General features: G+C 44.2%; 1 protein-coding gene across 1 annotated transcript in view; it reads left to right on the forward strand.

Annotated features, from left to right (window-relative positions):
- Positions 1 to 4,329: 4,329 nt before the first annotated feature.
- LOC115082190 (zinc transporter ZIP4-like) overlaps positions 4,330 to 25,566 on the forward strand; it is a 72,267-nt gene continuing 51,030 nt past the window's right edge. The window contains 3 exon segments of the mRNA XM_029586441.1: positions 4,330 to 4,551; positions 12,350 to 12,524; positions 25,150 to 25,322. Coding sequence (XP_029442301.1) covers positions 4,339 to 4,551; positions 12,350 to 12,524; positions 25,150 to 25,322 — 561 coding nt within the window. The 5' untranslated portion in view covers positions 4,330 to 4,338.

Raw genomic sequence — 25,566 nt, forward strand, 5'->3', positions numbered from 1 at the left:
GTCACTCCCGCACGCGCGCGGCACCGCTGCTTCTCCTCCCGCTCCTGCCGGCAGATCTCGGGGGGCTGTCACTCCCCCGCGCGCGCGTGCGGCGCCGCTGCTTCTCCTCCTGCTCCTGCTCGTCATCGCGGCTGCCGCCGCTCCTGCTCCTCCCACTCCTGCTTCGCGGCCGCCACCGCTCCTGCGGCCCCACGGCCATTTTTTCGTCGCTGCTGCCGCCGCTACTGCTCCTCCCGTTCCTGCGGCCCCATCGCCATTTTTTTTTTCGGGCATGCACGGCTCTGACCGACGTGCTCACCCGCACATGCGCGGTAGAGCTGCTCTCTACTGCGCATTTGCGGGGCCGTCGGTCAGAGCCCATTTATAAGGTAGATACATTTCTATATGACTATGTACATCACTAATAGGATGTCAAACAGCACTCGTATCTACTCGTGGTTAATAGTCTCAGGCCACACAACCATATACATTTTTACAAGGTAGCAAGAACATTTAATATTTGGAAATTTGGGGTTGTTGGTCCCCACAGTATACCACCATATAGAATAGAAGGGACCTTTTGAGTTCCCACTTAATCAAGTGTTGTTATTATCCTCTCTCTTTTCTTCCCCATGTCTCACCCATGTGAAAAGCTGCAATAGGGCTGATGGACAGTGTTGGGCTGGAGGGGTCCATTGTATCTAAACCACTGCCATCTCCTCTGTGCCTCTTCTGCTCTGTTGAAAGATTCGTGCCAACGCTGGGGTTCATGCCCTCCTGGGAAGCTGACTCTGCCTTCCATCTGTTGCTGGGGTCCACACCCTCCTGGGGGACTGCATGATCTGCCACTGGGATCCACACCCTACTGGGGGACTGCATGATCTGCCACTGGGATCCATGCTCTCTTGTAGGACCACTCAGTCTGCCACTGGGGTCCCCTTGCTCAAGGAAGAACAAGGGTCACCTCCTGATCTGCCACTGGGGTCCTCTTCCTCCTGGGGGACAACTCCACCTCCAGATCTGCCCTTGGTAGGAGGGCTTTTCTTGGCTTGGATTTACAGCTCGACTAGACACATGGCTTGTTTAGTGTTCAGGGATTCAGGCCCTTTGCAGTCTCAGCTTTTAGTGCCACTAAGATCATGGCCAGTCATTCACCATTACCCAGCCTCAATAGTTCACCTTCTCTTAGCCAAAAGGCCAAGACCCACACAGGACCTAGGGAAGAGAATATGTGCGCACCCTTCCATCCTGCCTGGCTTTTTCTTCTGAGAACCCAAGGGTCTGACTCCCCTCGTTAGGGTGAGAACCTGTTTGCTTCCTAGGACTGTTTTTTCAATACATTTCTCTCACAAATCCCTCTCTCATTCAGAATTCTCCAGTGTAGGACTTTTCCAGTCATAGTTCTGTATGATTTAAAGTGGTATTTCCTGCAAGTTTCTAATAGTAGTCCAGGGATGTGTGAATTGCAAATTCCCCTCCCTGAGTCTCTGACTCATCTATTCAATGGTCATTTAAGCACCTTCATAGTAAGGGGTCTGGCAACCTTGCCAGTCTCATTCTGTGTTTCCTGGGCTGGCGGCTCATATTTCATAGCTGCATTGTCCTCTTTATTCTTTCTCTGCTGTAGTTCAATAAACGCTCTTTACCCCTTCTCTCCCTTGGGAGGGGGGAGTTCGTTTAAAAAAAATTATATACCACTTATCTAAATTTCTAAGATCAAGAAAATATAACACAATTACACAGTGTTAAAAAAACATAAATATAAAATGTAGAGAATGTTACAATATTAATCTATACATATACTGCCCATTACCTGTCCCTTTCCTCTCAGCCTTGAACACATTGTAGTTTATGAACGCTCACCTTTCCTCACTTACCTTTTCAGCTGCTTCTTTAGAAAACAAGAGCAGCCTCTTTTTCCTCTTTATCTACTTTCCTAACAAAAATATCAGTTGCCCTTATGATATCTCATTAGTTTTGCCCCCCTGCCCTTCCACCTCCCCTAGATTTTCCCATCCAGTTAACGACTCCTTGAGCTGCTTGAAAGTTACTTCTCCTGAAGCCTAGGTCCCTCGCCTTACAATGAACCTTCATCTCTTGCATCCTAATATTGAACCGCACCATCCGGTGGTCACTGGCTCCCAGATGATCATCCACTACAGCCTCAGAAACGCTGTCCCCGCACCAGGTCCCAGTATCGCCCCCTCCCAGGTGGGTTCTGTTACCAGCCGACAGAGCTGTTCTCCTTCCAGATAATCCAGGATCTCCCTGCTTCTAGAAGGTACTGCAGCTGGGATGTCAAAATCAACATCAGGAATAGAAGTAAAACAAAGAAATAAAAAAGCAGTAATGAAAAGCCATCAGGCATGATTAATAAAAAAAAATAAAAAAGCCAAGTCTCACGTTCTCACCGGAAGGGCTGAAATCTGGCTAGGTGACTGAAAGATCCATAAGCATTGCCAGATATTCTGAACAGCTGCAAAAATATGCAGATTTAATGCCAAGCCACAGTCTAATGTTACCCCCAAGGTCTCTACCCATCCTTTATTGGAAGAACTTCCTTCCCAAAGATCACAAGGCCATGTAGAGCCAGTGATGACTCCTTCCCTGCATTCATGATCTGTCTTAGACGGGTTGCATCGCAGCTTGCTTGCTGACATGCTACTTAGCTCTTGTAACATTAGAGCAGCATCTTCCCCTAGGGCAAGAAACAATTTCACATCATTGGTTAAGGGTTACGTACACGTCAGTGGTAACATGCACAGGTTACAGCATCAGGGGTGACAGTATGGAGCCTCAGGAAACCCCATGAGTTATTGCAGTTGGTCAAGATAAGAACCCATCCAAAGAGACCTGCTGAGTGCGGCTTTTCAGATAAGACTCTAACCAAGCAAATGCCATCCCTGCTGAGCCTAGAAACCTAGGAGTAATTATAGACACGGAAATCAGCATTAAACAACACATATCAATAAAAACAAGAGAAGGCTACGCAAAACTAGTGGTCCTTAGAAGACTAAAACCCTTATTAAATCAGGAACACTTTCGTACAGTACTACAAACATTAATATTTGCTAGCACGGACTACTGTAACACACTTTTCCTAGGATTACCATACACCACAATCAGGCCACTGCAACTACTACAGAACTTGGCTGCCAGAATACTTACTGGGAAAGGCAGAAGAGATCATATCACCCAGACACTTGCAGATCTACACTGGCTCCCAATAGAACAAAGAGTCCAATTCAAAACACTATGCACAATTCATAAGCTAATAAATGACGAAAATGCCGACTGGCTAAACACTGCCATATGATTACATGTCCCTCAAAGAAATCTCAGATCAGCCAATAAAGCTCTACTAACCATAACCTCAGTCAGAACAGCAAAGTTGACCCAAGAGAGAGAGAGCACTATCCTTGGCAGGACCATTATTACGGAACTCATTACCTCTTGAACTAAGACTAATGAAAGAATTAAAACTCTTCAAAAAAGCATTTCACAGTGAGAGCAGCTGAAAGTCACCATAAAAGGTAGAATTGACAATTTTATTATTTTTACCTATAATTAAATATTAAATTAAAACAGTATACATGTATATGATTATCCCAAAATCATATAAATAGTTACCCCAACCCAATTCTCATCTAGAGTATATTATTGAACTATGTAACTGTAAAATATTGGCACCGCATGGATAACTTAGAAACCAAACCAAACCTATTTCATGCCGAAATGTAAACCGTTGTGATGGTGCATTACTGAGCGACGGTATAGAAAAGTTTGAAATAAATAAATAAATAGTTACCCAAAGTATGATCGAGAGCATCATCAAATGCTGCCTTTAGGACAAGAAGGATCAGGATGGAGAAAGGACTTTACCAGCAGCAGCAGCAGCAAGTCATTCACACAATTCCAGTCCAAAGATGAAAGTGATTAATGTAAGATCTAAGGGAAAGAAACCTGAACCGAGAGGGAGTTCTTCCAATCTGGGGATCTAACAATGATGTTTTAAGTACATTGCTGCATCAACTTATTAACAATCTGATGCAAGGTGACCAGAATACCTGGGCTTTAGATGCAAGTAACTAGGATACACTCTACCTCATTGAGAGAGAGAGCAGGTGACCATGTAACAGCTCATCCAGAAGGCACCAACCCTGGTAAGGGTTAAATAATTGCACATTCTCCTTATCTGATACCTATCTGATCACTCTAAACTTATTACTAAAGAAAGAAACAGAACTAGGACCTACCAGCTGAGCGAGAACAGGGGCATCTGGGCAACTTAGAGCTTAAGTCAACAGCTAATTGCAAGTCCAAGTCACCTCTTGCTTTGTTACAGAGCTGGGCGTCATCATGGAAACACTGAAGCTAGGAGGAACGGAGAAGCATGAAGAGCATGGAGAGACGCATGACGAGTCACACACGGAACATGGAGAGACGCATGACGAGTCACACATGGAACATGGAGAGACGCATGACGAGTCACACACGGAGCATGAAGAGCATGGTAGACTCTGGAGGCTCAATGTCTCTGAGAGAGAGACACACACCACCAGCTGGGACACGGTAATGACCTTTGCTAGTGACACATGGGTACAGGGACTTCTAGAATCTGCTTATACCACAGTCTTGGGTACAGGGATTCCTAAAGTAGGCGCTAGTCATTCACAGGTACGGGAACTCCTGTTTAAAACATGAAAACAGAGATGATTTCCTCTCAAATAGCAAAGACTTAACTCTTATGTTTGCACCTTTATCAGCCCTAGGGGAGATGGAGAGTTGCTTACAAGCCTGGGGCATGTTAATCACTTCTTGAGTACCATAATTTGAGTAACTTCCTTCCCCAGTGCACTAATAATGGGAGATTTCAATTACCAATCAATGGAGTCAAAAAAGTTACCCAAGCTGGAATCTATCAATCAAAATGGATGGGAACGTATAAGTACATTTTAAATAGCCTAAATGAAGGTGGATGATAGAGAAGATCAGTTGGTTTCGGTTGGCTTGCTGACACCTTCATCTAGGCTATTTAAAATGTAGTTATAAGTTCCCATCCATTTTGATTGATAGATTTCAATTACCCCAATATTGACTGGGTAAATGTATCATCGGGTCACGCTAGAGAGATAACGTTCCTGGATGGAATAAATGACATTTTTATGGAGCAATTGGTTCAGGAACCGACGAGAGAGGGAGCAATTTTAGATCTAATTCTCAGTGGAGAAAAGGATTTAGTGAGAGCAGTAATCGTGGTGGGGCCGCTTGGCAATAGTGATCATAATATGATCAAATTTGATTTAATGACTGGAAGGGGGGCAGTAAGTAAATCCATGACTTTAGCGATAAACTTTCAAAAGGGAAACTTTGATAAAATGAGAAAAATAGAAAAAAAACTAAAAAGGAGCAGCTACAAAAGTAAAAGATGTGCAAGAGGCGTGGTCATTGTTAAAAAATACCATTCTAGAAGCACAGTCCAGATGTATTCCACACATTAAGAAAGGTGGAAAGAAGGCAAAACGATTACCGGCATGGTTAAAAGGGGAGGTGAAAGAAGCTATTTTAGCCAAAAGATCTTCATTCAAAAATTGGAAGAAGGATCCAACAGAAGAAAATAGGATAAAGCATAAACATTGGCAAGTTAAATGTAAGACATTGATAAGACAGGCTAAGAAAGAATTTGAAAAGAAGTTGGCTGTAGAGGCAAAAACTCACAGTAAAACCTTTTTAAAATATATCCGAAGCATCTGCTTCACTTTTTTGAAGGAGCTAATAAAGATGTAGATAAAGGTGAACCGGTAGATGTAGTGTATTTGGATTTTCTAAAGGCGTTTGACAAAGTCCCTCATGAGAGGCTTCTAGGAAAAGTAAAAAGTCATGGGATAGGTGGCGATGTCCTTTTGTGGATTACAAACTGTCTAAAAGACAGGAAACAGAGAGTAGGATTAAATGGGCAATTTTCTCAGTGAAAAAGGGTAAACAGTGGAGTGCCTCAGGGATCTGTACTTGGACCGGTGCTTTTCAATATATTTATAAATGATCTGGAAAGGAATACGACGAGTGGGGTTATCAAATTTGCAGTTGACACAAATTTATTCAGAGTAGTTAATTCACAAGCAGGTTGCGATAAATTGCAGGAGGACCTTGCAAGACTGGAAGATTGGGCATCCAAATGGCAGATGAAATTTAATGTGGACAAGTGCAAGGTGTTGCATATAGGGAAAAACAACCCTTGCTGTAGTTACACGATGTTAGGTTCCATATTAGGAGCTACCACCCAGGAAAAAGATCTAGGCATCATAGTGGATAATACTTTAAAATCGTCGGCTCAGTGTACAGCGGCAGTCAAAAAAGCAAACAGAATGTTAGGAATTATTAGGTAGGGAATGGTTAATAGAACGGAAAATGTCATAATCCCTCTGTATCGCTCCATGGTGAGACCACACCTTGAATACTGTGTACAATTCTGGTCGCTGCATCTCAAAAAAGATATAATTGCGATGGAGAAGGTTCAGAGAAGGGCAACCAAAATGATAAGGGGAATGGAACAACTCCCCTATGAGGAAAGACTAAAGAGGTTAGGGCTGTTCAGCTTAAGAACATAAGAACATAAGAAAATGCCATACTGGGTCAGACCAAGGGTCCATCAAGCCCAGCATCCTGATTCCAACAGTGGCCAATCCAGGACCTGGCAAATACCCAAAAACTAAGTCTATTCCATGTTACCATTGGAGAAGAGACGGCTGAGGGGGGTTATGATAGAGGTGTTTAAAATCATGAGAGGTCTAGAACGGGTAGATGTGAATCGGTTATTTACTCTTTCGGATAGTAGAAAGACTAGGGGGCACTCCATGAGGTTAGCATGTGGCACATTTAAAACTAATCAGAGAAAGTTCTTTTTTTACTCAACGCACAATAAAGCTCTGGAATTTGTTGCCAGAGGATGTGGTTAGTGCAGTTAGTGTAGCTGTGTTTAAAAAAGGATTGGATAAGTTCTTGGAGAAGAAGTCTATTAATGGCTATTAATTAAGTTGACTTAGAAAATAGCCACTGCTATTAATTGCATCAGTAGCATGGGATCTTCTTAGTGCTTCGGATCCTGCCAGGTTCTTATGACCTGGATTGGCCACTGTTGGAAACAGGATGCTGGGCTTGATGGACCCTTGGTCTGACCCAGTATGGAATTTTCTTATGTTCTTATGCCTGTTTTCTTATGTGCTAGTGACACTCAGGTACAGGGACTTAGAGTCAGGAATTACTGAGGAGGATGCAGGGACTCCCACACTCTGTGCTAGTGACACTCAGGTACAGATACTTAGAGTCAGGAATTACTGAGGAGGATGCAGGGACTCCCACACTCTGTGCTAGTGACGCTCAGGTACAGGTAGAGTCAGGAATTAGTGAGGAGGATGCAGGGACTCCCACACTCTGTGCTAGTGACGCTCAGGTACAGGTAGAGTCAGGAATTAGTGAGGAGGATGCAGGGACTCCCACACTCTGTGCTAGTGACGCTCAGGTACAGGGACTCACACACTCTGTGCTAGTGACACTCAGGTACAGGTAGAGTCAGGAATTACTGAGGAGGATGCAGGGACTCCCACACTCTGTGCTAGTGACGCTCAGGTACAGGGACTCCCCACACTCTGTGCTAGTGATGCTCAGGTACAGGGACGTAGAGTCAGGAATTACTGAGGAGGATGCAGGGACTCCCACACTCTGTGCTAGTGACGCTCAGGTACAGGTAGAGTCAGGAATTAGTGAGGAGGATGCAGGGACTCCCACACTCTGTGCTAGTGACGCTCAGGTACAGGTAGAGTCAGGAATTAGTGAGGAGGATGCAGGGACTCCCACACTCTGTGCTAGTGACGCTCAGGTACAGGGACTCGCACACTCTGTGCTAGTGACACTCAGGTACAGGTAGAGTCAGGAATTACTGAGGAGGATGCAGGGACTCCCACACTCTGTGCTAGTGACGCTCAGGTACAGGGACTCCCACACTCTGTGCTAGTGATGCTCAGGTACAGGGACGTAGAGTCAGGAATTACTGAGGAGGATGCAGGGACTCCCACACTCTGTGCTAGTGACACTCAGGTACAGGTAGAGTCAGGAATTAGTGAGGAGGATGCAGGGACTCCCACACTCTGTGCTAGTGATGCTCAGGTACAGGTAGAGTCAGGAATTACTGAGGAGGATGCAGGGACTCCCACACTCTGTGCTAGTGATGCTCAGGTACAGGTAGAGTCAGGAATTACTGAGGAGGATGCAGGGATTCCCACACTCTGTGCTAGTGACGCTCAGGTACAGGTAGAGTCAGGAATTACTGAGGAGGATGCAGGGATTCCCACACTCTGTGCTAGTGACACTCAGGTACAGAGACTTAGAGTCAGGAATTACTGAGGAGGATGCAGGGACTCCCACACTCTGTGCTAGTGACGCTCAGGTACAGAGACTTAGAGTCAGGAATTACTGAGGAGGATGCAGGGATTCCCACACTCTGTGCTAGTGACGCTCAGGTACAGAGACTTAGTCAGGAATTACTGAGGAGGATGCAGGGACTCCCACACTCTGTGCCAGTGACGCTCAGGTACAGAGACTTAGAGTCAGGAATTACTGAGGAGGATGCAGGGACTCCCACACTCTGTGCTAGTGACGCTCAGGTACAGAGACTTAGAGTCAGGAATTACTGAGGAGGATGCAGGGACTCCCACACTCTGTGCTAGTGATGCTCAGGTACAGAGACTTAGTCAGGAATTACTGAGGAGGATGCAGGGACTCCCACACTCTGTGCCAGTGACGCTCAGGTACAGAGACTTAGTCAGGAATTACTGAGGAGGATGCAGGGACTCCCACACTCTGTGCTAGTGACGCTCAGGTACAGAGACTTAGTCAGGAATTACTGAGGAGGATGCAGGGACTCCCACACTCTGTGCTAGTGACGCTCAGGTACAGGGACTTAGAGTCAGAATTACTGAGGAGGATGCAGGGACTCCCACACTCTGTGCTAGTGATGCTCGGATGCAGGGACTCCCACACTCTGTGCTAGTGACACTCAGGTAGAGAGACTTAGAGTCAGGAATTACTGAGGAGGATGCAGGGACTCCCACACTCTGTGCTAGTGACGCTCAGGTACAGAGACTTAGAGTCAGGAATTACTGAGGAGGATGCAGGGACTCCCACACTCTGTGCTAGTGATGCTCGGATGCAGGGACTCTCACACTCTGTGCTAGTGACGCTCAGGTACAGAGACTTAGAGTCAAGAATTACTGAGGAGGATGCAGGGACTCTCACACTCTGTGCTAGTGACGCTCAGGTACAGAGACTTAGAGTCAGGAATTACTGAGGAGGATGCAGGGACTCCCACACTCTGTGCTAGTGATGCTCAGGTACAGAGACTTAGTCAGGAATTACTGAGGAGGTTGCAGGGACTCCCACACTCTGTGCCAGTGACGCTCAGGTACAGAGACTTAGTCAGGAATTACTGAGGAGGATGCAGGGACTCCCACACTCTGTGCTAGTGATGCTCGGATGCAGGGACTCCCACACTCTGTGCTAGTGACGCTCAGGTACAGGGACGTAGAGTCAGGAATTAGTGAGGAGGATGCAGGGACTCCCACACTCTGTGCCAGTGACGCTCAGGTACAGGGACTTAGAGTCAGGAATTAGTGAGGAGGATGCAGGGACTCCCACACTCTGTGCTAGTGACACTCAGGTACAGAGACTTAGAGTCAGGAATGAGTGAGGAGGATGCAGGGACTCCCACACTCTGTGCTAGTGACACTCAGGTACAGGTAGAGTCAGGAATTACTGAGGAGAATGCAGGGACTCCCACACTCTGTGCTAGTGACACTCAGGTACAGAGACTTAGAGTCAGGAATTAGTGAGGAGGATGCAGGGACTCCCACACTCTGTGCTAGTGACGTTCAGGTACAGAGACTTAGTCAGGAATTAGTGAGGAGGATGCAGGGACTCCCACACTCTGTGCTAGTGACACTCAGGTACAGGGACTTAGCGTCAGGAATTACTGAGGAGGATGCAGGGACTCCCACACTCTGTGCTAGTGACACTCAGGTACAGGTAGAGTCAGGAATTAGTGAGGAGGATGCAGGGACTCCCACACTCTGTGCTAGTGACACTCAGGTACAGGGACTCCCACACTCTGTGCTAGTGACACTCAGGTACAGGTAGAGTCAGGAATTACTGAGGAGGATGCAGGGACTCCCACACTCTGTGCTAGTGATGCTCAGGTACAGGTAGAGTCAGGAATTACTGAGGAGGATGCAGGGACTCCCACACTCTGTGCTAGTGACACTCAGGTACAGGTAGAGTCAGGAATTACTAAGGAGGATGCAGGGACTCCCACACTCTGTGCTAGTGACGCTCAGGTACAGGGACTTAGAGTCAGGAATTACTGAGGAGGATGCAGGGATTCCCACACTCTGTGCTAGTGACACTCAGGTACAGGTAGAGTCAGGAATTACTGAGGAGGATGCAGGGACTCCCACACTCTGTGCTAGTGATGCTCAGGTACAGGGACTTAGAGTCAGGAATTACTGAGGAGGATGCAGGGACTCCCACACTCTGTGCTAGTGACGCTCAGGTACAGGTAGAGTCAGGAATTACTGAGGAGGATGCAGGGACTCCCACACTCTGTGCTAGTGACACTCAGGTACAGGTAGAGTCAGGAATTAGTGAGGAGGATGCAGGGACTCCCACACTCTGTGCTAGTGACGCTCAGGTACAGGGACTTAGAGTCAGGAATTAGTGAGGAGGATGCAGGGACTCCCACACTCTGTGCTAGTGACGCTCAGGTACAGGTAGAGTCAGGAATTAGTGAGGAGGATGCAGGGACTCCCACACTCTGTGCTAGTGATGCTCAGGTACAGGGACTTAGAGTCAGGAATTAGTGAGGAGGATGCAGGGACTCCCACACTCTGTGCTAGTGACACTCAGGTACAGGTAGAGTCAGGAATTAGTGAGGAGGATGCAGGGACTCCCACACTCTGTGCTAGTGATGCTCAGGTACAGGGACTTAGAGTCAGGAATTACTGAGGAGGATGCAGGGACTCCCACACTCTGTGCTAGTGACGCTCAGGTACAGGGACTTAGAGTCAGGAATTACTGAGGAGGATGCAGGGATTCCCACACTCTGTGCTAGTGACGCTCAGGTACAGGGACTTAGAGTCAGGAATTAGTGAGGAGGATGCAGGGACTCCCACACTCTGTGCTAGTGACACTCAGGTACAGGTAGAGTCAGGAATTAGTGAGGAGGATGCAGAGACTCCCACACTCTGTGCTAGTGACACTCAGGTACAGGTAGAGTCAGGAATTAGTGAGGAGGATGCAGGGACTCCCACACTCTGTGCTAGTGACGCTCAGGTACAGGGACTTAGAGTCAGGAATTAGTGAGGAGGATGCAGGGACTCCCACACTCTGTGCTAGTGACGCTCAGGTACAGGTAGAGTCAGGAATTACTGAGGAGGATGCAGGGACTCCCACACTCTGTGCTAGTGACACTCAGGTACAGGTAGAGTCAGGAATTAGTGAGGAGGATGCAGGGACTCCCACACTCTGTGCTAGTGACGCTCAGGTACAGGGACTTAGAGTCAGGAATTAGTGAGGAGGATGCAGGGACTCCCACACTCTGTGCTAGTGACGCTCAGGTACAGGTAGAGTCAGGAATTAGTGAGGAGGATGCAGGGACTCCCACACTCTGTGCTAGTGATGCTCAGGTACAGGGACTTAGAGTCAGGAATTAGTGAGGAGGATGCAGGGACTCCCACACTCTGTGCTAGTGACACTCAGGTACAGGTAGAGTCAGGAATTAGTGAGGAGGATGCAGGGACTCCCACACTCTGTGCTAGTGATGCTCAGGTACAGGGACTTAGAGTCAGGAATTACTGAGGAGGATGCAGGGACTCCCACACTCTGTGCTAGTGACGCTCAGGTACAGGGACTTAGAGTCAGGAATTACTGAGGAGGATGCAGGGATTCCCACACTCTGTGCTAGTGACGCTCAGGTACAGGGACTTAGAGTCAGGAATTAGTGAGGAGGATGCAGGGACTCCCACACTCTGTGCTAGTGACACTCAGGTACAGGTAGAGTCAGGAATTAGTGAGGAGGATGCAGAGACTCCCACACTCTGTGCTAGTGACACTCAGGTACAGGTAGAGTCAGGAATTAGTGAGGAGGATGCAGGGACTCCCACACTCTGTGCTAGTGACGCTCAGGTACAGGGACTTAGAGTCAGGAATGAGTGAGGAGGGGACAGATGATCCCTCACAAGGGATGTCAGCTTTCCTGGTTAGTGCAGGGTTTAATGGAGTGAGGAGTTTCTTTATTTGTTTTTCTCTGTCTGTTCTCTTTCAGATGTGTTTTAGTCCTGCAGAAATCCTGGAAATTTATAGGATTAATCCAGTGATGGGGATCTCAGCCTCAGACTTCACACAGCTGAGCCCGGCCCTGATCCAGCAGCAGCTGAGCAGCGCCTGCAGAGCAGGACACCTGAACCCTGAGCCCAGCGGAAAGCTGAGTACTGCAGAGAGTGAGTGCCCCCTCACCTCCAGTCTGTCTCTCCCTTCCTCTCCAGGCTGCTAACCCACCTCCAACTGTATCCTCAACACTCCTCACCACCTCCAACACACACTCTTCCCTGTATCCCCCCTCCCCCTCAACCCCATCCTGAATGCCCCTCTCCACCTCCAACACACACACTCCTCCTTGTATCCTCACTCCTCCTCCAACCCCATCCTGGATGCCCCTCTCCACCTCCAACACACACACTCCTCCTTGTATCCTCACTCCTCCTCCAACCCCATCCTGGATGCCCCTCTCCACCTCCAACACACACACTCCTCCTTGTATCCTCACTCCTCCTCCAACCCCATCCTGGATGCCCCTCTCCACCTCCAACACACACACTCCTCCTTGTATCCTCACTCCTCCTCCAACCCCATCCTGGATGCCCCTCTCCACCTCCAACACCCACTCCTCCTTGTACTCCCCACTCCTTCTCTAACCCCATCCTGGATGCCCCTCTCCACCTCCAACACACACTCCACCTTGTATCCCCACTCCTTCTCCAACCACATCATGGATGCCCCTCTCCACCTCCAACACACACTCCTCCCTGCACTCCCCACTCCTCCTCCAACCACATCCTGGATGCCCCTCTCCACCTCCAACTCTCACTTCTCCCTGCAATCCCCACTCCTCCTTCAAACCCATCCTGGATGCCCCTCTCCACCTCCAACACACACTCCTCCTGCATTCTCCACTCCTCCTCCAACCCCATCCTGGATGCCCCTCTCCACCAACACCACCCACTCCTCCCTGCAATTCCCACTCCTCCTCCAACCCCATCCTGGATGCCCCACCAACTCTAACTCATACTTCCCCCTGCACTCCCCACTCCTCCTCCAGCTCCATCTTGAAACCCCCTATACTTACATCACACTTTAAACTCTTCCCTGCAAAACCCTTTCATCTCCAGCTTTCAAACCACCCATTACCTTCAACCCCACAATTCAAACTCTCATTCCAAAATACCCTTCCAACTCTACTTCCAGACTTCAAATCTCCCTCCTCCTCCAACTCTTCAAATACCTCCCCACTGGGTCTGCACCCCTCCACCTCATCTGGCACAGATATCTCTGTCAGGCAGCCTTTACATTTGCTGCCTGTTCAACAACATTTTTCCTACAAAATTGCAGTCGTGCTCGATTCCTTGGGCAAATGCCCTTTTTTTTTTAAATAATTTTCTCTTTATTATCTTTTCAAATGGAATTACATTTCTCTTTATAATGCATAGGAAAATAACATGCATCAATAGTCACATCAATCCAACCAACCAAGCCATAATTAGCTTTTCTGCATTTATAACCCGTAATCTGGGGGAGAATACAAAATATAGTATACACTAGCCCATGGTGCCTATCTATAGGTGTTTACATATGTTCCCAGTAAAATTATAGTGGTGAGAGAGGTCAGATTACTTTCTACTGGCCATCATTCTCTATTATTCAGGTTGGATTCTTTATCAGATAACAAAAGTCTCTAAGTGTGAAGGATCTGAAAATTCACATAACTAAAACAAGGAAATTAAAAAAAAAAAAAAAAAGAAGCCCCCAGAGCTACTCTCCGCTCTTTTAGAGACAAAAAATGTTTCCCACGAGCTTGTGTAGCCCTGGAAACGTCAGGGAAGATTTGTATTCTCTGACCACAAAATAAGATATCTTTCTTCCTTAAGAAACTTCGAAATGCATTATATCTTTATCTTGTTCACATAAAAATGAAAGAAAAAGCATAGATCTGTTAATAATATCTATTGATTCCTCTAGGAACGGAGGTACACTTGTACTGGAGTCCTCAACCATTTCATCATTTTTACTCGCTTCCATTCTCATTAATACAATATCTTAGGTAACATATCTTCCTCAAAAAATAATATTTCCTTCAGAAATTTTTTAAACATTTCCCATGGGGATATTAATCCTGTTATAGGAAAATTAACCAAATGCAAATTTTTTGAATGCAGCATATTTTCCAAATTGTCAATCTCATTAGGTATAACTATATTATCGTTAATATGCTAGCACTCCAAATTCTGTAATAACTATTTTATTTTATTTATTATTTGTTTTATATACCGATGTTTGATTTCACATATCACAACGGTTTACAGACCACCGAGAGGAGCAGGAAACCAGGTGTTTCCTTATGTCAGATACAGAGAACGTTTATAACAGTTAAAATAAAAGTTAAACTAAATGTCACTTGTCACAAGGGTTTACAATCAGCTGAGTACTTCGGGGAGCCCAGGCGTTACCTTTTGTCTAATACATTGAACATTTGTTACAGCTTAATGATAAAAAGTTAAACAAATGGTTATTTGTTACAAGTAAACATATATTATTGAACGGTGGTTAAACAATCCCTTTTGTTTGATACAGTGAACATTTATAACCGCTTAAAAATTAAAGATAAAAAGTTAAATAAAGGTCAAGGTGTAATTATTATATATGTTACAAGTTAACATGTATGATTCCTTAATGGTTAAACAAAGCAAGGTACGTGTAATAAAACTCTGTTATTATTAACTACAGAGGACAATGATACATTCAAAGAAACATTTGAATCCAGCTTGGATATCATCCTCCAAAGATAAGAATAACATTATCCGGTACTACAGGATGCCTCCTAAGATGTAACCACTTTACCAGACATTTTTATTGCACTAGATACTAATTTCTCTATCTGTATAGAATATACTATGTGTAACAACACATAGATTACTAACAGATGATACATCTCTTACCTTATTCTGTCCCATCAAAGATGTAACGGGTGGTTGAGGGGGAAAGACGGACACCCACCGGGACTTAGGGATACTAGAGATATATCCTCTTCACCATCCTCTAATGGCCATTCAATCACCTTCTGTTCGTGATTGTCCATTGGCCCCCATGCACTTCCTACTGCAGGAGAAGATTGTTTTTGCTTTTCTTTTCTTACCCATTGGGAGTAGTAATAAACCCTCTCCCCCTGACTCCACCGGACGAAGCTGGACAAAGCCGCGCGCCCCTTTGGCGTGCGTAGCTTCAGCGGTGCGCCGCTCTGCCATGGATTTTAAAGTCAGCAGTCGGCTCCGGATGATGTCACAGTCCACGTCTCTGGTTCACAGCATTCAAGCAGGTCTCCCTGATCTCTCGGGCTCCCTCCGTCAAACTAGAAGGCAGGGCTTTCTAGGGCCAGACCCCTCTCACCTCCAGGTCTCCCCTGGGCAAATGCCCTTTTGAGAATTTTTATTCCGGCCCGTACTTCGCGTTCTGCTCATACAGGCTTATTGGATGTTCCTGCCCATAAGATGGCTCATTTAGATGAAACGTTTGAAAGAGCTTTTTCAGTTGGCTTATGACATGTCCAAAGGAATTTCAGTTTCCCTTAAAGACTTATCTAATTAAATTGGCTTATGTGTAGTTTGTGTTAATCTGTTTGAGCCAGACAGCATTTTATCTGTTTGTGTGTATTCTTTGAAACTTTTCATGTTATGATTACATTTTATGCTGTTAACTTTTGGCTTGATTGTTAGTTTGTATTGCTTGATTGTTTTTACTAAAATTGTGCACTATACTCAAGATGAGGTCACACCATGGAGTGATACAGAGGCATTATGATATTCTCTGTTTTATTCTCCATTCCTTTCCTAATAATCCCCAGCATTCTGTTTGTGTATGATATATGAACACAAGATGAGGATGCACCATGGAGTGATACAGAGACATTATGATATTCTCTGTTTTATTCTCCATTCCTTTCCTAATAATCCCCAGCATTCTGTTTGTGTATGATATATGAACACAAGATGAGGATGCACCATGGAGTGATACAGAGGCATTATGAGTTCTCTGTTTTATTCTCCATTCCTTTCCTAATAATCCCCAGCATTCTGTTTGTGTATGATATATGAACACAAGATGAGGATGCACCATGGAGTGATACAGAGACATCATGATATTCTCTGTTTTATTCTCCATTCCTTTCCTAATAATCCCCAGCATTCTGTTTGTGTATGATATATGAACACAAGATGAGGATGCACTATGGAGTGATACAGAGACATTATGATATTCTCTGTTTTATTCTCCATTCCTTTCCTAATAATCCCCAGCATTCTGTTTGTGTATGATATATGAACACAAGATGAGGATGCACCATGGAGTGATACAGAGACATTATGATATTCTCTGTTTTATTCTCCATTCCTTTCCTAATAATCCCCAGCATTCTGTTTGTGTATGATATATGAACACAAGATGAGGTCACACCATGGAGTGATACAGAGGCATTATGATATTCTCTGTTTTATTCTCCATTCCTTTCCTAATAATCCCCAGCATTCTGTTTGTGTATGATATATGAACACAAGATGAGGATGCACCATGGAGTGATACAGAGGCATTATGATATTCTCTGCTTTATTCTCCATTCCTTTCCTAATAATCCCTAGCATTCTGTTTGTGTATGATATATGAACACAAGATGAGGATGCACCATGGAGTGATACAGAGGCATTAGGATATTCTCTGTTGTATTCTCCATTCCTTTCCTAATAATCCCTAGCATTCTGTTTGTGTATGATATATGAACACAAGATGAGGATGCACCATGGAGTGATACAGAGGCATTATGATATTCTCTGTTTTATTCTCCATTCCTTTCCTAATAATCCCCAGCATTCTGTTTGTGTATGATATATGAACACAAGATGAGGATGCACCATGGAGTGATACAGAGACATTATGATATTCTCTGTTTTATTCTCCATTCCTTTCCTAATAATCCCCAGCATTCTGTTTGTGTATGATATATGAACACAAGATGAGGATGCACCATGGAGTGATACAGAGGCATTATGATATTCTCTGTTTTATTCTCCATTCCTTTCCTAATAATCCCCAGCATTCTGTTTGTGTATGATATATGAACACAAGATGAGGATGCACCATGGAGCGATACAGAGGCATTATGATATTCTCTGTTTTATTCTCCATTCCTTTCCTAATAATCCCCAGCATTCTGTTTGTGTATGATATATGAACACAAGATGAGGATGCACCATGGAGTGATACAGAGGCATTAGGATATTCTCTGTTTTATTCTCCATTCCTTTCCTAATAATCCCCAGCATTCTGTTTGTGTATGATATATGAACACAAGATGAGGATGCACCATGGAGTGATACAGAGACATTATGATATTCTCTGTTTTATTCTCCATTCCTTTCCTAATAATCCCCAGCATTCTGTTTGTGTATGATATATGAACACAAGATGAGGATGCACCATGGAGTGATACAGAGACATTATGATATTCTCTGTGTTATTCTCCATTCCTTTCCTAATAATCCCCAGCATTCTGTTTGTGTATGATATATGAACACAAGATGAGGATGCACCATGGAGTGATACAGAGACATTATGATATTATCTGTTTTATTCTCCATTCCTTTCCTAATAATCCCCAGCATTCTGTTTGTGTATGATATATGAACACAAGATGAGGATGCACCATGGAGTGATACAGAGGCATTAGGATATTCTCTGTTTTATTCTCCATTCCTTTCCTAATAATCCCCAGCATTCTGTTTGTGTATGATATATGAACACAATATGAGGATGCACCATGGAGTGATACAGAGGCATTATGATATTCTCTGTTTTATTCTCCATTCCTTTCCTAATAATCCCCAGCATTCTGTTTGTGTATGATATATGAACACAAGATGAGGATGCACCATGGAGTGATACAGAGACATTATGATATTCTCTGTTTTATTCTCCATTCCTTTCCTAATAATCCCCAGCATTCTGTTTGTGTATGATATATGAACACAAGATGAGGATGCACCATGGAGTGATACAGAGACATTATGATATTATCTGTTTTATTCTCCATTCCTTTCCTAATAATCCCCAGCATTCTGTTTGTGTATGATATATGAACACAAGATGAGGATGCACCATGGAGTGATACAGAGACATCATGATATTCTCTGTTTTATTCTCCATTCCTTTCCTAATAATCCCCAGCATTCTGTTTGTGTATGATATATGAACACAAGATGAGGATGCACCATGGAGTGATACAGAGACATTATGATATTCTCTGTTTTATTCTCTGTTGCTTTCCTAATAATCCCCAGCATTCTGTTTGTGTATGATATATGAACACAAGATGAGGATGCATCATGGAGTGATACAGAGACATTATGATATTCTCTGTTTTATTCTCCTTCCTTTCCTAATAATCCCCAGCATTCTGTTTGTGTATGATATATGAACACAAGATGAGGTCACACCATGGAGTGATACAGAGGCATTATGATATTCTCTGTTTTATTCTCCATTCCTTTCCTAATAATCCCCAGCATTCTGTTTGTGTATGATATATGAACACAAGGTGAGGATGCACCATGGAGTGATACAGAGGCATTATGATATTCTCTGCTTTATTCTCCATTCCTTTCCTAATAATCCCCAGCATTCTGTTTGTGTATGATATATGAACACAAGATGAGGTCACACCATGGAGTGATACAGAGGCATTATGATATTCTCTGCTTTATTCTCCATTCCTTTCCTAATAATCCCCAGCATTCTGTTTGTGTATGATATATGAACACAAGATGAGGATGTACCATGGAGTGATACAGAGACATTATGATATTCTCTGTTTTATTCTCCATTCCTTTCCTGATAATCCCCAGCATTCTGTTTGTGTATGATATATGAACACAAGATGAGGATGCACCATGGAGTGATACAGAGGCATTATGATATTCTCTGTTTTATTCTCCATTCCTCTCCTAATAATCCCCAGCATTCTGTTTGTGTATGATATATGAACACAAGATGAGGATGCACCATGGAGTGATACAGAGACATTATGATATTCTCTGTGTTATTCTCCATTCCTTTCCTAATAATCCCCAGCATTCTGTTTGTGTATGATATATGAACACAAGATGAGGATGCACCATGGAGTGATACAGAGGCATTATGATATTCTCTGTTTTATTCTCCATTCCTTTCCTAATAATCCCCAGCATTCTGTTTGTGTATGATATATGAACACAAGATGAGGATGCACCATGGAGTGATACAGAGACATTATGATATTCTCTGTGTTATTCTCCATTCCTTTCCTAATAATCCCCAGCATTCTGTTTGTGTATGATATATGAACACAAGATGAGGATGCACCATGGAGTGATACAGAGGCATTATGATATTCTCTGTTTTATTCTCCATTCCTTTCCTAATAATCCCCAGCATTCTGTTTGTGTATGATATATGAACACAAGATGAGGATGCACCATGGAGTGATACAGAGATATTATGATATTCTCTGTGTTATTCTCCATTCCTTTCCTAATAATCCCGTGCATTCTGTTTGTGTATGATATATGAACACAAGATGAGGATGCACCATGGAGTGATACAGAGACATTATGATATTCTCTGTTTTATTCTCCATTCCTTTCCTAATAATCCCCAGCATTCTGTGTGTGTATGATATATGAACACAAGATGAGGATGCACCATGGAGTGATACAGAGGCATTATGATATTCTCTGTTTTATTCTCCATTCCTTTCCTAATAATCCCCAGCATTCTGTGTGTGTATGATATATGAACACAAGATGAGGATGCACCATGGAGTGATACAGAGGCATTATGAGTTCTCTGTTTTATTCTCCATTCCTTTCCTAATAATCCCGTGCATTCTGTTTGTGTATGATATATGAACACAAGATGAGGATGCACCATGGAGTGATACAGAGACATTATGATATTCTCTGTTTTATTCTCCATTCCTTTCCTAATAATCCCCAGCATTCTGTTTGTGTATGATATATGAACACAAGATGAGGATGCACCATGGAGTGATACAGAGACATTATGATATTCTCTGTTTTATTCTCCATTCCTTTCCTAATAATCCCCCCTAGCATTCTGTTTGCCCTCTTGGCTGCTGCTGCACACCAGGCAGAAGATTTCAACTCATCTTGAGTATTGTGTGCAGTTCTGGTCACCTCATCTCAAGACAGATATAGCAGAATTAGGAAAGGTACAGAGAAGGGCGACCAAGGTGAAAAAGGGATGGAACAGCTCCCCTTTGAGGAAAGACTAAAGAGATTAGGGCTGTTTAGCTTGAAGAAGAGACGACTGAGGGGGGATATGATAGATGTCTTTAAAATAATGAGTGGAATGGAAGAAGTAAACATTAATCAGTTGTTCACGCTTTCAAAAAGTACAAAGACCAGGGGACACACAATGAAGTAAATTACTAGGTAAAACATTTAAAACTAGTAAGAGAAAATACTTTTTTATTCAATGCATAATTAAGCCTTGGAATTCATAGCCTGAGGATGTGGTGAAAGCTGTTAGTGTTGCTGCATTTAAAAAAGGTTTGGACAAGTTCCTGGAGGAAAAGTCCATTAACCATTGTTAAGGTAGAGTTACAGAAATCCATTGCTTATTCTTGGGATAAGCACAGGGAATCTCTCTACCTCTTGGTATCCTGCCAGGTACTTGTGACCTAGCTTGGCCACAGTTGAAAACAGGATAATGGGCTTGATGGACCTTTTGTCTGACCCAGTATGGCAAACTTATGATCTTATTTTCTAATATTGCATTGTGTCGCCATAATTTGGGTTAGTCTTCCCTTTGTGCACCACATTAAATGTCATCTGCCATTTGCATGCCCAGTCTTCCAGTTTTGCAAGATCCTCTTGCAATCTCTCACAATCCTCCTGTGAATTAACAATTTTGAATAAGTTTGTGTCATCAGCAAATTTGATCACTTCACTCATTGTTCCTATTTCCAGGTCATTTATAAATATATTAAAAAGCATTGGTCCCAGAACAAATCCCTCGGGCACTCCACTATTCAACGTTTTCCATTGGGAAAATTTACCATTTAGTCCTACTCTCTGTTTTCTATCTTTTAATCAGTTGGCAATTCACAATAGGACACTGCCCCCTTTCCAATGACTTTCTAGTTTCCTAAGACATCTCTCTTGAGGGATTTTGTCTAATGCTTTCTGGAAATGCAGATACACTATATCCACTGGCTCACCTGTATCCACATTTATTAACACCCTCAAAAAAATGTAGCAGATTAGTGAGGCAAGACTTCCCTTGACTAAATCCATGTTGGCATTGTCTCATTAAGCTATGCTTACCTATATGTTCAGCTGTTTTGTTCTTTATGATAGTTTCTACCATTTTGCCTGGCACAGATGACAGGCTCACTGGTTTGTAGTTTGTAGGTGAACCGGTAGATGTAGTGTATTTGGATTTTCAGAAGGCGTTTGACAAAGTTCCTCATGAGAGGCTTCTACGAAAACTAAAAAGTCATGGGATAGGAGGCGATGTCCTTTCGTGGATTACAAACTGGTTAAAAGACAGGAAACAGAGAGTAGGATTAAATGGTCAATTTTCTCAGTGGAAAAGGGTAAACAGTGGAGTGCCTCAGGGATCTGTACTTGGACCGGTGCTTTTCAATATATATATAAATGATCTGGAAAGGAATACGACGAGTGAGGTTATCAAATTTGCAGATGATACAAAATTATTCAGAGTAGTTAAATCACAAGCAGACTGTGATACATTGCAGGAGGACCTTGCAAGACTTGAAGATTGGGCATCCAAATGGCAGATGAAATTTAATGTGGACAACTGCAAGGTGTTGCTTATAGGGAAAAATAACTGTTGCTATAGTTACACAATGTTAGGTTCCATATTAGTATCTACCACCCAGGAAAAAGATCTAGGCATCATAGTGGATAATACTTTAAAATCGTCGGTTCAGTGTGCTGCAGCAGTCAAAAAAGCAAACAGAATGTTAGGAATTATTAGGAAGGGAATGGTTAATAGAACTGAAAATGTCATAATGCCTCTGTATCGCTCCATGGTGAGACCGCACCTTGAATACTGTGTACAATTCTGGTCGCCGCATCTCAAAAAAGATATAATTGCGATGGAGAAGGTACAGAGAAGGGCAACCAAAATGATAAAGGGGATGGAACAGCTCCCCTATGAGGAAAGGCTGAAGAGGTTAGGGCTGTTCAGCTTGGAGAAGAGACGACTGAGTGGGGATATGACAGAGGTGTTTAAGATCATGAGAGGTCTTGAACGAGTAGATGTGACTCTGTTATTTACTCTTTCGGATAATAGAAAGACTAGGGGGCATTCCATGAAGTTAGCAAGTAGCACATTTAAGACTAATCGGAGAAAATTCTTTTTCACTCAACGCACAATAAAGCTCTGGAATTTGTTGCCAGAGGATGTGGTTAGTGCAGTTAGTGTAGCTGGGTTCAAAAAAGGTTTGGATAAATTCTTGGAGGAGAAGTCCATTAACGGCTATTAAGTTCACTTAGAAATCACCCACTGCTATTACTAGCAACGGTAACATGGAATAGACTTAGTGTTTGGGTAATTGCCAGGTTCTTGTGGCCTGGTTTGGCCACTGTTGGAAACAGGATGCTGGGCTTGATGGACCCTTGGTCTGACCCAGCATGGCAATTTCTTATGTTCTTATGTTTCCTGATCATCCCAGAACCCATTTTAAAAACTGGCGTTACATTGAAAACTCTCCAATCTTCAGGTGCGTAGATGGTTCTAAAGATAGTTTACAAATTACTAAAAGGAGATCTGCAATTTCATTTCTCAGTTCTTTCAGCACTGTGAGATGTATACCATCTGGTCCAGGTGATTAGCTACTTTTTTGTTTGTCAATTTGCCCTAGTACATCTTCCAAGTTCACTTTGTTTCCATTCTGCTGAAACATTACCTTTAAATATAATTTCTGGCATGGGTATCTCTCTAAACATCGAAACCCATTCACCATATTTTTTTTTTTTTAACGTTTTTTTTTAACGTTTTCAATCTTTTTTCTTTTTGCTTATTATTATTTATGTCTTGTTTTTCATATATATCTTCTTTCCACATTTAACACTAAGGGCCAGATTTTAATAACTACGAGTGGGCATAGATTTGTGCGTGCAACCCTGCGCACAAATCTATGCCCGATTTTATAATATGTACACGCAGCCGCGCACACGTTATAAAATCCGGGCTCGGCGCGCGCAAGGTGGTGCACACTTGTGCACCCCCTTGCGCGCGCCGAGCCCTAGGGGAGCCCCGATGGCTTTCCCTGTTCCCTCTGAGGCTGCTCCGAAATTGGAGCGGCCTTGGAGGGAACTTTCCTTCCCCCCCCCCCACCTTCCCCTCCCTAACCTGCCCCCAGCCCTACCTAAAAACCCCCCTGCCCTTTATTTTTCAAGTTGCGCCTGCCTCAGGCGTAGGTTGCGCGCACCGGCCGAGTGCCCGTGCACGATGCCCCGGCCTAGAGGCCCTACGGATGCCTCTGGCCACGCTCCCGGACTGCCCATGCTCCGCCCCTTTTTTCAAGCCCCAGGACACATACGCGTCACCGGGCTTGCCCGCGTCGCCGAGCCTATGCAAAATATGCTACGCGCGTGTAACCCCCTGCGTGCATAAGTCCACCTGGATTTACGCGCGTGGGGCTTTTAAAATCTGCCCCTAAGTTCTTTAATTTCAGGACTAACCATTTCGCAATGTGAAAGGGAAAACGTCAGACAGTGCCCCCCCCCCGCAGAGCAAAACTTATACTTTTAGTTTCCTGTGGTACTCGGCCTTTTAATTTGTTACAGGGCTAAGAAAATGCTTCTTAAATGAACCTCCTAACATGAAAAATGCATTGGCATGGAAGTCCATGAAACTCTTCTTACCTCTTCAAAAGGAAATGCAGACACAGCCATGCTTCGCTAATCTTTGTGCTGCTTCAGGGCGGTCTCCTTACAGCTGTCGTCTGCTTGCACTTCCTGTGAATTCAGCACCCTGACCTTTGCCCTTACATTAAACCCCACCACCTGATGATGACTGGAGCTCAGGTGACCCCTACCTAGAACTGAGAAGCGCTCTCTCTCTCTCTTATTGCCTCCTCCCAGGATCTGCCATTCTAGCTCAATCTGCAGATGAGACGCTCCAAGTGACATCCAGCCTGCAACTCCACCCTCTGTCTGTCCACAGCAGAGGAAATAAGATTCAAAGCAGTTCTGTGGGATGCTCCTATAATCACACTTTCATGTCCTCAGAAGCCAGCCAGAGATGATTAACCCTCCAGCCCCAGCCTCTGCCCTGCCCTCCACCTCCACCATTGTGGTAAAGCCATCTCTAGGTCACCTACTCATCTTGAATCTATTTCTCCTCACATTATCCATCTCCCCCTCATTCACACTGCATCCTCCAGGTAGCATCCCCTCACTGCATTCCCTCCTCTCCATCACTGCCTCCTCCAGAGACCCTCACTGCACTGATCCCCCTGCTCCCCCTTCCTTCAGCCTCTCTGGATTACCTCCATTCTAATTATCCCTGGTTTTCTCCTCTCATCCTCTTCAGTCCCCTCTATCTCCACTCCATGCCCTTGTTTTTCTAGTTTCCATGCTACATGTGATGAGCAGATACTGTCAGACCTAAACTAGAGCTTGCCCTTAGTCTGTGGCTCATGCATATTCTAGCAAGGTACAAATTATATTCAGAGAGAGAGAGAGGATTTACATGGATCTGTCTTCCTAACAGAGTATTTATATGGAACCATCTCCACCCTGATTATCTGTCTCTGTTCCGTGTTTGGGATAACCTTACTGCTGTGTACCACCTGCATCAGTGCCTACCAGTACATAATCCAGCTGTTTGTCAGCCTTGCCGTGGGCTCTCTGACGGGAGATGCCATCCTCCATCTGATTCCACAGGTATGTTCACCAGCACATCAGCAATGCGCTCATGAGGGGGAAGTACTTTACATTCAAATTTAGGATAGAAAAGTGGCGGTCCCATAAGCTACCAATAATACCCTCTTCCAAATGCAAACAAAGAAGCCTGAAACTTCTCTCTCAGAGCAATCACTGAAGCTAACCCTCATCATCACAACAATCACTATTTCCACTCTCATCCTCCTCACACTAATCACTAACACTAAACCTTCCTCAATAAAGG

This window comes from Rhinatrema bivittatum, unplaced genomic scaffold (genome assembly GCF_901001135.1).
Source record: "Rhinatrema bivittatum unplaced genomic scaffold, aRhiBiv1.1, whole genome shotgun sequence".
NCBI classification, from domain to species: domain Eukaryota; kingdom Metazoa; phylum Chordata; class Amphibia; order Gymnophiona; family Rhinatrematidae; genus Rhinatrema; species Rhinatrema bivittatum.